The 14,057-nt window shown below is 39.0% G+C and overlaps 1 protein-coding gene across 1 annotated transcript in view; it reads right to left on the bottom strand.

The window, feature by feature from the left end:
• Nucleotides 1–11,609, bottom strand: part of Abcb5 (ATP binding cassette subfamily B member 5) — a 91,275-nt gene extending 79,666 nt beyond the window's left edge. The window contains exons 1-3 of the mRNA XM_032908872.1: nucleotides 11,557–11,609; nucleotides 7,018–7,075; nucleotides 2,536–2,686 (exon numbers count right to left, since the gene is read on the bottom strand). Coding sequence (XP_032764763.1) covers nucleotides 2,536–2,686; nucleotides 7,018–7,075; nucleotides 11,557–11,609 — 262 coding nt within the window. The remainder of the gene's footprint in view (nucleotides 1–2,535; nucleotides 2,687–7,017; nucleotides 7,076–11,556) is intronic.
• Between the last annotated feature and the right edge of the window lie 2,448 nt (nucleotides 11,610–14,057).

The raw sequence follows: 14,057 nt of genomic DNA, 5'->3' as shown, positions 1-14,057 counted from the left end.
AAGTGGCATGGGCTTTTGAAAATTCAAAGCTCACCACCAGTGACACACTTCCTTCAATAAGACCACACCTCCCGATCCTTCTTGAAAAGTTTCACCAACACGGAACCAAGGATTCAAATACATAAATCTATGGGGGCAATTCTCATTCAAACCATGATATCAAGTAAGATAATCAGTTATAGAATACCTCAAGAAATTGAATACTCCTAAAAATACTGCCTTAAGCTGCCGTATTCATCACTGCTTCCCTGCGACAGAATTGACAATCAGTAAATATCTATTCAGTGAACTTATGAATCAATATGCACAACAATATTTAGTTTATATCACTAAATTTAGCTTATATTACTAAAATACAAATGTTTTTGTGTTGATGGCACAGAGGTCTTTTTGTCCACAGATCACTAGGGAAAACAGGAATGTTAAACATATAGGGGCCTCTCCTCAAGTAGGAGATAAAATACCTGTTTTCCTGCCCAGAAAGCTAGGAGTAGATATTGTAATGACCCAGTGACCATTTTGCTATTTTCATCCACCTTTTACTATAGTGGCAAACCTCACTTAACTCCCCCAGAATGTTTATCCCAGACTCTCTCTCCCTAGACCTTTATCCTTAGCCATAGAACCCACCTTCATGGACATATATAATTTGTAAAGGAGTTCCTAATTAGTCACACCGCAAGCTTTATTGTACACCTGTAACTGGGATCATTGTTGCCTGGAAACCTTTTGTTCCAAATATGCTGACATTGAGCTGCCTGGCATTAGACCCCCTGAAGTCCGAACTGAGTTTTCATTTTCATCCCTTTGCAGGCTCACTTCCATACCTGGACAACTAAAGGGTACACTCGTTTTTTTTACATACACATTTTGTGGTGTATTTGTGTATGTGTGTTGTATCCATACATGTGTTTATAGGTGTATGTGCCTGCATACATGAAACACATCAGGTGTCCTGCTTGATCACTCTCTACACTTTTTCCTTTAAGACATGTTCTCTCACTGAAGGAGCTAGGCTGTTAATAAGCCCCTGTTTCTACTCCTGCAGCATTGGGGTTACAGGTGTTATATGTATACACACACACACACACACACACACACACACACACACACACACACACCACATTTGCATCATGAGTGTCCTATCTGGCTAAACTCTCTCCAGCCCCTATAAAGAACAAACTTTTAATTTTACTCACATATTTAGTTTTGTTTTGTTTATATCATAAAAATGACAAAAATCGCATAGCTGTTTAGGGAGGAAACAATCACTCGGGAAGGCACGGAGATGGAAGCAATGGATTAGTTCTATTCAGATAAAAGGGAGATACTTGAAATACCAGCCAGGGAGTAGGAAATGAGAAGGCATGATGTATTGAAAGGCAAGTAGGGCACAGAGGGAGTCACACTGCAAAAGCTAGGCAAGTGTCTAAGAGATGGGACAGGTTTTTAATGAGATATTTGTCTCAGTTGCAATAAATACAGATACTTAATTATAAGGATGCTGAATTTGGAATACCTGTGTAAAGTTAAAGAGTTACTATATTTAAAATATCCATTAAACCACACCAGATTCTTAATACATCCATGCACAGGAGAACCATTGAAACTATACATTAAGTTAAATGCTGCCCTAATGTCTTAAAAGACCACTGGAATTATATACTAAATTAAAGCTACCTAAAGGACATCGCCTTGAAGCTGTGTGAGGGATGTGATGCTGGGGAGATGCTCACGAACACGAGTGGTGTGAAAGCAGCTTTCAGCTTCTTTGCTAGGGGTCTCCTCCTCTTTCCTATTGTTGGGGCATTTGACTTTAGCAAAAATACTTTTCTGCATGTTCTTTGCTGCCTTCATACTGAATTATGGCTGGTAATATCACATATGTCCATGTCTAGGTAAAGACCACCAAGGAGCTAGTGAACCAACAGATTTAGTCACACCTAACTTTCTGATCTCTTCTTCATAAGGAGACATTATAGGCATTATAGGTGAGTGATGCAAATGGGTCATGCTTTTGATTAAGTCCTGACGCAATGCACCACTATTTTCAGAACATTATTAAGATTTCGAGAGACAAGATGAACTGCAGAGGTCTCAGATGATATCCCATCAATAAACAGCCTTTGGACTTTAGCTACAGCACTGGCTGTTTTCTGCCAGATTCCATAGTCATATAAACCAGTTCCTTCCCCTCCTCTACCCCCTTTTTATTTCATCCCTTTTTGTCCCCCTCCACTCTCTCTTCTTTTTCTTTTTCTCCCATTCTGTTCCTATTTCCTCTCACCCCCTCTCTCCTCTCTCTCTTCCTTTTCCTTTTTTTCTTTCTCTCCAATAGTGTTATATATCCAGACACACATTTTGCTGGTGATTTTTCTGAAGATCTCTAATACAGACCTTGGTTATTTAGTATCAAGCAATGTAGATAAATACATTTATACAAATGTTGTTTTATAATAATATATAAACCCAATATCCGATTGCCTTATTTAATGTGTTTGAGTCTCCAGTGATACAGGAAGGTCTTGCACTTACTTTTGTTAGTTTGGACTAGGCATCCATTAATAAAATGGTCACTTATTTCTCCTAAAACCAGGGACATTAAAGGAACAGTGGCTCCATTTATCATCGATGCTAGTATTCCCAGAGTCATGAGGACAATGTCCAGATTATCAGCAAAACGGAACTGAGAAAACAAATTGTGAAAATGTTATAAAACACAAGCAAAACTCCAACCTATAGCTCTACCCATAGCAAATATCACCTAACCAACAGAGCATGAGAGTAAATCAATCATAAAACCATGGGTATGCCTTTCTCTCCACAGGAAAAAGCAAGCCAGCACTCAGGCTTAGCTCTTAAAGATTCACATCAGGGTTTGAGGAGGTGCTGAAAAACAAATGTACTTCAGATCCCATGTGGGAGTGATTCCAAAGCTTCCATTTCCACTTATTTTAAAGGTCTTGATGCAAAGCCAATCAACCCATGTTTGTTCATGAGCATTATTGATCTCCATTACTAGCTGTAAACACCCATCTGGTAAAACGTGATGGATTATATGTTCCACTTTTTTATTTACGGTTCCTTATATTAAATTTGCCCTCAAATAATGTCTATCTTGTAAACAAGGGTCAATAATTATTTAATGGGATGCCTGAAAGCCAAACATTGAATGCTCCATCTTATATCAAGTCCCCACAATACCAATCCAAAACCAAACCATGAATGACCCTTGAGAGAGGAGGATTATAATGCAATGTTGCCGGAATGTATTAGATTTGAACAGCATCACACACAGTACATATTTTGTGTATACAAACTGTATTTTTGTTCACTCATTGCAGTAGCTCAGCAGTAGTTATGAAGAATGGCCAGAGCATTTTTCAGCACTACGAATGATACATGGGTGTCTGCCTCCCCATTTTCACCAGCATAGTGTTTTATCTTGTTTTTTAAATTAAAAAATTTGAGAATTTCATGTATGGATACATTTCATTTACATAATTTTTACCTCTTCCTCTCCCATCCTCAAGTCCTCTCATGTCACCCTAAGTCCCTCTTGAATTCATAATCTCATCTATAATTATCATTGTTACACACACACACACACACACACACACACACACACACGCATGCACATATCATACCCACAAATTCGAACACTACTAAGTAGATTAGTGTTGTCCACATGTGCATATGTTTAGAGGTTTATTGTCCTATTGATAATGTTATGCACATTCTGATACTTCCTAGATTTTAACTTTTGAAACAGATGTGTTTTGTTGTGACAGATAATTTTGATTGTCAGCTTGACACACCTGAGAAGAGAAAACCTCAACTAAAGAATTGTTTTCATCAGATGGGCCTGTGGTCATGTCTATGGGGGCATTTTTTAAATAATTGGTGATCAATGTAGTGAGAGACCAAATCTTTTGGATTCATACTTTATCTTAGAGAACCTGATTTAAGGTTGAACTCAAGTAACAGCTGGTACCTAGCACCAGTTTCCAGGGGAACCCCCAACAAATCTGCACCTCCAGGTTACAAGCCTGCCCTTGCCTAATAACCAGCAGGAAACCATACAAGGAAAGCAGAAGTTAAGTTTATAGTTTGGCTCCCAGCACAGCCAATTATGTTAAAGGCCATAATGACCCCCACCCCCAATCAGATGTGAACCCGGGTAGACACTCATTTCTTGCTTCTATAAATGCTTGCCTGAACCTAGGCTCAGGGCTCCACCTTCCTGCTGTGTCAGACCCTAGAGACCCTAATGTGATTACATCAGATTCAGCTCCTTGGTGGTCTTTTGGGGTTCATGAATGTTTCATGACACAATAGTAGGAAGGCCCAGTCAACTGTGGGTACTGCCATTCCCAGGCAGATGGGCCTGGGCTCTTAAATAGGTAAGTTGAAATGAGTCAGAGAACAAACCAGTGAGCGATATTCCCCCTTGGTTTTTATTTCAAGCTTCTGCCTTGAGCTCCTGTCCTGGCTTTCTCTGACAATGAACTATAAGATATAAACTGAAATAAACCCTTTCCTCTCCAGTTGCTTCTCCTCATCATGTTTATCACATCAACAGAAACCAAGCCATAACAGTTGCCACATCACTGTCAACTGAGCAAAGAGATTAGTGTTGAAGAGATGTATCAGAGGATATGCATGACAGTGTTCTTTGAACATAATTCTAACATAATTCTAAATATGTGTGTTGGCATGTTTTCTACTATATACAGGCTTTACATAGTAATTATTTAAAAACTCTTCGTAGGAACTTGACTTCTCTGTGTCCTATAACTCAAGTATGTGGACTTCGGCAATAGAATTTTAGTATCAAATTCTGAAGGGAAACCAAGAGCAGTGCCAATATTTTGTAATGTTTAGGGGGAGGTTTATGGGATCCCAGAAGCCAATAACATGAAAAAAGGCACCAAATTCTAGGCACTGGACTTTTTTGTTTGATAGCCTGTGCCACCCCAGCTAGGCATTATCTCCTTATTGTAAGGTAGTAACTCATTTAAACTCTTTTATACATGCACAATACATACACACATACACACATACATACATACATGCTTCTACAGTAAGTATCCATATAATGTTTTAAAAATGTTTAAGAGTTAATTATCCCTTATATTTTTCCCAATATTTTCTCACTTACCCTATCTATCACACACCACTGTCAACCCTACTCAACGTTTTTTGCTCCACTGAAAGCTTCATCACTTCTGGCTAGCATCTATGGTGTTAGAAAGTTCTATTTCAGAGAAAAGCAATCAACAGTCTTACCCAACCTGTGAGTTACAATAACTGTCTTTGCAAGATATATCTGATAGTACCTGATAGTACAATAGTGGCACAAACATCATGGACATAACCAGCCACTTTCTGATTGGATTTAAGGCCTGTTCTATAAGACATAACTCAGGCATGGTATAGTCAACTGGGAAAAATCTAATGAGTTGGTTGGTTGCAGACCTTAGGGTAGAGCCTAATACTATAATTCCGCTCAATGGGTATAGTATTAAACTGTCCCCCAAGTTCTATGTTTATATCTATTGATTAGTGCATTTCTCAACTCTCATCAGAGAAATTTTTTAATAGTAGATATTAATTAAGACAACAACACACCACTGGTAAATATGCTGAGGATAAGAGACTAAAAAGTTTGACTCTAAGTGGAACTCCTATATCATAAAGTATCCTCGTTCCAAGGATCAGGGATCATGGTGGAAGAGGAAGTGGAAAGGTTCCAAAAGGATATTAAACATCCAGAGGGCATGGATGAGTGCACTAAAGTAGTATTTTATAGACATGACAAGGCTATGATACACATGAGTTCTCAATGGTTGGGACTGCATGCATAAGACTGACACAAGAGTAAACCAGACAAAATCACAGCAGAGTTAGGAGAGGTCCATGAAGTCCCACCCCAGCTCAGGAGCCATTGGCAACTGATGGTTTCCGGGAATGGGAGAGTCAGTTTTCTTTAAGCATGATGCCCCTGGATGACAAATGCTCCAATAGATGGCCCCATATCCATGCACATACTGGCAACACCAAGTGATCTCGGTGGATTTTTATAAAAGGATATATGAGGGAGGGGGGATAGTGATGGGATGGAATAGGGAAAAAGCTGAAAGAGAGGGAATTGATGGATTTGATTAAAATTCATTATATGAATATATAAGGTTCTGAAAGAATAAAAATAATCATTAAAGAGGCTACATGAAAAAAGAAATTTTATGCTATTGACATAAATTAATGTTTATATATTGGAACTTATCCAAGTGGAAACATAGTAAAAGTTGTGCATAACTGTCCATGCTGTTGAGCACGCTTAGGTAGCATTTATGCCCATCACATCTAGAACTTTATGCTGCTGAAAGCTGATATCATTGTTCAGAGACTGCATGTTTTTCTTATCTTTTGCTATGAAGCTTTGAGATTCTTTCATTTTGTCGTTTTGGAAAGTCACTGTGGTGGTTTGAATAATGACACCTGTAAGCTCATGTATTTGAATGCTTAGTCACAAGGGAGTAAAATTGCTCGAATGGATTGAAGGATTAGGAGATGTGGTCTTGTTGGAGGAAGTGTGTCACTGGGGGTGGACCTTGAAGCTTCAAAAGGCTCAGCGTCTCTTCCTCTCTCTTCCTGTGGATCAGGACATAGCTCTGAACTACTTCTGCAGAACCACACCTACCTGTCACTATGATCCCTGCTGTCATGCTCCCTGCCGTGAAGATAATGGACTTACCCTCTAAAACTGTAAGCAAGTCCCAGTCAAATCCCTTCTTTTAGAAGAGTTGCCTTGGTCATAGTGTTTCTTCACTGCAATAGAACAATGACTGTGGCAGACACTATGATGAATCCATTTCTTTGGTTTGTTTGTTTTTTTGTTTGTTTGTTTTTGGCACATAGAGAATGTAAACTAGCAAACAAATGAGAACATTCCATGTACTACCATCAATTCCCACAATTTTCTAATGCATACACTTGTGCCCTGGTTTTACTTACTATCTCAATAGGTCCGACAGCTTGATTTCCTGCTTTAGGCAGTTTTTCTTGCAGAGATCTGAAAAATAAGTATGAAGACAGAAAATGTACAATGTGGATAAAATTTGTATAATTTTCCAATTAATGTTTTGCCAAAGTGTGCTGGAGAAATACCACCTTCGGCAGCAAGTTCATACAAATTGCTAAATCTGAAGAGCAGATTTAATGACAGGAAGTACAAACTTTTGAAGTTGCCTGTGGGGTTGGAGATATGGCTCATTGGTTAAGAGCACCGAGTGCTTTTCCAGAGGTCTTGAGTTCAAATCCCAGCAACCACATGGTGGCTCACAACCAGCTCTCTTCTGCTGTGTCTGAGGACAGCAACAGTTGTACTCATATAAATAAAATAAATAAATCTTTAAAAAAAAAGTCGCCTGTGGCTGTCTGCATAGAACTGAATACATACATCTGGAGTGAAAATGGTTAAATTGTGTTAAAATATATATAGCAGATGCCATCTTCATAACCACTGTAAGTGACGAGGTCACCAAATGCATCTTTCACGCCATCCACAGAACTCTTTTCCGACCTGGGCCGGTTCATCCCTCCTTAGGCAACCTGGTGGTTCCTCGCTCCCGGGAGGTCACCATATTGATGCCGAACTTAGTGCGGACACCCGATCGGCATAGCGCACTACAGCCCAGAACTCCTGGACTCAAGCGATCCTCCTGTCTCAGCCTCCCGAGTAGCTGGGTCTACAGGCGTGCGCCACCGCGCCGGGCCACAGAACTCTTCATTACAAAACTTATTCCTTGTGCCTATTGTCCTACTTCCTCAGCCACATTCTGCGTCTTTTCTCTATGAATCTGACAACCGTAGGTGACTCAGCTGAGTGAAATCATACAGAACTTCCCCTTTTGCGGTTGGCATAACGTCTTCAAGGCTCATCTTGGAATTACTCACTTAGCAGGACAGTTTCCTCCATTCTGCAGAGTCCCTCTCTAATATTTAAGGTGGACTACTATTCTCACTGGACTGCCTGTCTTCCTCACATACTAAGTCAGCACATGCTAAGATCTCTTCCATGCTTTGGCAATTGCTACCAATGCATCTATGATCATGAGTGTACACTCTGCTTTCAATCTTTTTGGATATATACCCAGAAATAGTTTCTAATGAATACACCAATTACCTGGTGGGACTGCCCAGATTTTCAGGACAGAGCCAACCTTCATATTCAGGAATCCAGCTTTTCAAAACCATTCGACCTAGCCTTTAGTTCTCATCACTGGCTGATTTCTATTTCCTCCTTTATTTAGTCTCCTCTAAGACAAGCCAGCTTTGTAGCTTCTCAGTCCCACCAGGTATGCAGGTTTTTAAATTATGTTTAAAAGGTTTTATTTGCATGTGTGTGTGTGTGTGTGTGTGTGTGTGTGTGTGTGTGTGTGTGTGTATCTGTATGCGTGTGCCACAGAACATGAATGAAGGGGCAGAGGATAACTCTTGGGAGTTCTTCCCTTCCAAAGTGGGATTCAGGGATTGAACTGAGGGCATCAGTTTTGCTCAGCAAGCAGTTTTACCCATATAACCACCGCACTAGCCCTGTTTTTAATTTTACAAGGAAGGCTGTGCAGTTTCCAGCACTTTCCTACCACAGTGCATGAGGGCTCTGCTGCTTCACACCTGCACCAGCATCTGTTCCTGTGTCCTTAGGACAGCAGCAACCTACCAAGCATGAAGAGTGGAATTAAAACACAAAAAACACAAAAATGGTCTTCTCGGATAAAACGCGGAAGCGCAGCTGTGATCTGTACAGGAACCAAACTCTGTCAAGTGCGTTGCACGGGATACTCTGAATTTTGTCATCCCTTTGAAAATCCCTTAGCTCACATTTCAAGGAAACTGAAATGTAGCATGTGACTTTTGTGCATTGAGTTTATACCAAATACACACAATTCTGAAACACTTAACACATTAAAGACAAGAAGGAAAAGCTGTAACTTGTGTCAAACTTGCCCTTCCATGTCTTTTCTCCAGCTTTGAAATGTGCAATTCTTTTCACCATGATGAAGTCCTTTCTGTGCCCCATCTCCTGCCTCAGGTTAATAGTTAATTTATGTACAGGCTGATGTCTAGGAGGAGGCATAGGTGGAAAAAACCAAACCAAACAAAAACAAACAAGCAAGAAAACAAACAAAAATCACAGTGCTTGGAAACTGTAAACTCCTTTCCTGTGGCCAACCTCAGCTTTTGCCACTTGATAAATTTCATTTGCAGGAGAACATTTCCTTGCCCCTGACCTTTAGAAGGTTTGTGTCACCTTGCAGTAATTGACTCCTTTCTATCAGAAGCAAGAGGGGAGACACAGGCTGGCTCCCAGTCAGAGGCCAGGTTGCCAATGTGCAGGTGCATAGTTTGAGCACAGGGAGGTTGTCTGAATCTTTGCTCATGAGCCTTTTGTGTTCTCTGCTTGGCTGCAAGCTGAGATAAGTTAATGACTGAGTAACTAAGATTATATGGCCCAAAACGTCCAAATTTCTGTTCCTATCATCAACTGAGCAATCTTCACCTCATCAGAATCTTGCCCAGATTTTAAGAACAGAGCCAACCTTCATATTCAGGAATCCGGCCTTTCAAAACCATTCAACCTAGCCTTTAATTCTCACCACTGGCTGATTTCTAGCATCCTCCCTTATTTAGTTTTGTCTCTAAGGCAAGTGAGCTGTGTAACTCCTCAGTCCTACCAGGTAACCAGCAAAACTAGCCACATCCTTACTTCAGTTTTTCCGAGGTGTTCCTTACCTGCTCTGTGGTCTACGGCTGTAGTAGACCCACAAGGTCAATAGTGCCATGACCATTTCAGAGAAGACTAAATTGAACTAAAGTGAACAAAGTGTTCACTAAAGTGAACAGTCCTAGTTTACACCACTAGGGATTAACCTTGATCATAATCCAAAACTTGAATTTCATCTATGAAGTCATTATGATGCTGATAAATGTGAGCTGAAGATATGGTTTATTTGGTTCACAGGTAATGCTTAAATGCACAAACAAAATCTAAAACAGATTTGTCTCCACATCACTCCCTCATGCTGACATCGATTGCATAGAAATCAGAGAAGGAACATTTAGTTTATAAGAAAACAGCTCAACAATATGGGAAAATAGCAGCCACATCAAAAGATTAGAGGCCTTCGCACATTCAGTTGTGGGATGCAACTCTTGACTTTCAAAGTGTTCCCAATATTTATTTTTAAATTTTTAGTAATAGCCACAAGTTCAGCCATGTGAAAAATAGTACAGGAATGTCTCAAATTGGCAAATAAGGCCAGAGCTCATGTCTCTAATCCTTCCTTCCTTCCTTCTTTATTTCTTCCTTTCTTTTAATAGTGGCTCACTATTCAGCCTAGGCTGGCTTTTAGATCCCCCTCTTTTATCCTTCCAAGTATTGTGAAAATAGATGTGTCCCATCCCTCTCAGCATTGGAAAGAAAAGAATTATATCATATATGAAAACATGTAAGAATCTAGAGCATTATACCATGTAGAAAACCACAGAAAGACAAATATTGCATGGTCTAACTTTTATATGAAATAAAAGTTACACCCACAGTCAAGATTGTGATTGTGCATGTTGTAGGCTGAGTAGGGCAGCTGGTGGTTGAATGTTGAATGCTTGAAAATTGTTAAAATGGTAGGAGATCCTTTTCTGGATATTTCCTGTTATAAACCATTTGGGCTAGGGAGTTGCTCTCTAGCTATACAGAATGTGTATCCAAATATAGCCTGTGCTTAATGGCAAATGTGAAAATAGGATTTAAAACTCTTTCTATTTTGTATCTCTACACGAATGCATTCTGAATGTAGAAAACAGTATACTGTACATAGGCACAAAAACATATATTTAGTGAAAATACCTGTACCATGTGGAACCAAGGGTCTATCAATGTGAAGTGAAATTATGCAACCATCTTTCCTTTACTCGATATACTGCCACAAGAAATTCAAAAGAGGTGATATCGGAATTCCTAACTCAACACTTTCTGTAGCAATTACCTATCCTGGAACCAACATGGAAGCAATTGTAATAACAACTGCATTAGTGGTAATAACAATTAAAGTACACCTAATACAAACATTGCTACTTTTGAAAAAGAAAACTGTTTTTCTCTATCTTTATTAAATTGGGTATTTCTTATTTACATTACAATTGTTATTCCCTTTCCTGGTTTCCAGGCCAACATCCCCCAACCCCTCCCCTTCGATATGGGTGTTCCCCTCCCCATTCTCCCCCCATTACTGCCCTCCCCCCAACAATCCCGTTCACTGGGGGCTCAGTCTTGGCAGGACCAAGGGCTTTTCCTTCCACTGGTGCTCTTACTAGGCTATTCATTGCTACCTATGAGGTTGGAGCCCAGGGTCAGTCCATGTATAGTCTTTGGGTAGTGGCTTAGTCCCTGGAAGCTCTGGTTGGTTGGCATTGTTGAAAACTTTTTAAATTATAGCTGTGAAAGGTATAATGAAATCTTAGGAAAAATTGTACAATTTAGGGGAAGCTTACCCATATCTCTGATTACTTTCTTGCAACCCGTTGGCTCTTTCAGAATGTGCCATATTATTTATAGTTTAATTCTCCTAAAATAAAAAATAACAACAATATAGCATGGGCAGGTGAAGTTTTCACTTGGTTGTCATACAACAGAATGCTGCATCTTTAACAATCTGCCACAGAAGGTGCTCAGAATGCACCCTGCCTGCATTCCCTTGCATGCGAAGCTTCTTGTGATCTTCAAAATATGATCTTGTTCATATTTTGTTATTGAATTTGTGACTTCTTTACCTCATTCTTAGCTGAGGATTGGAGTTAACCGAAATTTTAGAATTGGAATAAAACAAGGAAAGTAAAGGGAGAAATGATTGCCCAGATATTAAATTTTACTTCTACTCTAACCCTGATTTGATATTAGCATGGGAAGCCTTGAGGTTACCTGGTGCTTGGGACTCTCTATAAAATGTGGAATATTACTATTCTTTCTATCCAGCATTCTGAGGGGGTAGTTTTCTGTTTTGCCAAGTACAGAGTTAGATAACCCACCATAAGTAGATTTGTAGTATTAGAGCTTAGAGTATTTTGGAGACCTATTTGTCATTAGAGCTGCATTAAGCACAATCCTTCCTTTAGGTTATGCTTGTCCTAAGCCCATCATTGGGTGCACAAGCTATTATTTCCGTACTGGTAAAATATGCCCATGGCCAGTCTCATTTGTTAAAGCATACAGCGTATCGCCCTGTACTGAGTTGATACTAAAGATATTGGTATAACTTGTAGAGTGGGATTACTAATTAATTAATTGAATAGTACCAAAGCATATGGAGTGATAATAGGCTTTCAGGTAATGATGTCCCTGATGAATTATTGTGTCCCAAATGGGTCAGAAAGGAATGCAGCACCAAGAAAGAAAACAATGCAGTCATTCACCATAGTGAGTATAATAGATATTGACACGTTCCATAGCAATTTTGTAACACCTCTAATTTCATACATACATAAGAAAAGAAAAGTGTTAAAATAAGAAAGTCATGAAATAGTTGGTAAGTATCATTAACATATTATAAAACTAATGATTATATAATAAAATTATATGAAACCCCACATTCATAACATGAAGGTGCATTAAATCTCACCTCAGTAAGAACATGATCTGTTGTCCATGTACGCAAGACTCATGTGTGGCTTTTCTCCTCAACAAATAACTTTCCTCTAATGCTGGTGCTTAGCCAACCTTGCGTTCTGCTCAGACAGCTGTACTATCTGATATAATCATCGATGAAGTCCCATGTATAAAGCACATGGTGTTCTTCATATGATGTTGCCGTTGGAAATGAGAGCAAAAGCGAATCCACTGAGTAGAATAAATTACTCTTTGAAAACAGTCTGCAATGAGTGCACACATAGTTTCTGCTGTTTAGTTCCAGCCTTTTATAATAGCTGAATAAAACAAAAATTTTTAGTACATCAGCAGCACACTGATATGCAACAGCCTGTGTGAGGCTCTGATTATACTGCTCTATACTGCTCCCTAGGATGTTCTCTGTGTTTGCTGTTTGGTAATATCTGTATTATGGTCAACATTTGGCTCACCTTACAAATATATTACCTCGGTATATTATATGTCTTACAAATTCCTTTACAAATTACACTCAAAACACTGAGTTTATATATGAGCCAATTATTAGTTAGAAGAATCTAAAAGATAATCCATTTCCTAAGGAACTTACATTACCTTCCCCACCATACTGAAGTCTTATAACTCATTGTCTCCAAACCAGCAACTAAGTGTTATGTGAGACATTAATAGAAATGCAGAATTTTAAAGTCACTTGATTGTGTCAAAATATAGGTAATATAACAATAATAATATCACATTTTAAAAGGGTAGAGTTAAGGTCAGTGACATTAGGCTCCTATGTAGTGTTGACAACCAGCATAACTAGTCATCTGCAAACAAGGTTCATTCCCCCAAAGTGAGTTGTGTTTACGTTAAATAATAACTCTTTCACTGTCCAATTTTAATAAATTCTAGTACACACTCTGAACCTTTGACTTTTTCTTTAAGTCTATGACTGATTCCTCTTGTGTTTGGGTTTTTTCACTTAGCATGTTTCAAGATTCAAATGTTTATCAGAATCGAATTCCTTTTGTGACTGAAATATTACTCTGTGTGCATATTCCACCTCTGGGAGTTTTATAAATAAAACCACTGTGGACATTTTCACCCAAGTTTCTGTTTGAGTGATCTTTCACTTTTTAAAAATAACTATACATGCATTTCTTTAAAAAAAGGATTTATTTATTTGTTTTATGTAAGTACACTGTACACTGTCATTGTCTTAAGACATACCAGAAGAGGGCATCGGATTCCATTACAGATGATTGTGAGCCTTGGTTGCTGAGAATTGAACTCAGGACCTCTGGGAGAGCAGTCAGTGCTCTTGACCACTGAGCCAGCTCTCCAGCTGATCTTTCCCTTTGTGTCATGAATCTGGAAGCATGGTTTATAA

This window comes from Rattus rattus, chromosome 7, assembly GCF_011064425.1.
Source record: "Rattus rattus isolate New Zealand chromosome 7, Rrattus_CSIRO_v1, whole genome shotgun sequence".
Lineage (NCBI taxonomy): Eukaryota > Metazoa > Chordata > Mammalia > Rodentia > Muridae > Rattus > Rattus rattus.
Note: the sequence above shows the minus strand (reverse complement) of the source record. Positions and strands in the feature narration are given on the sequence as shown.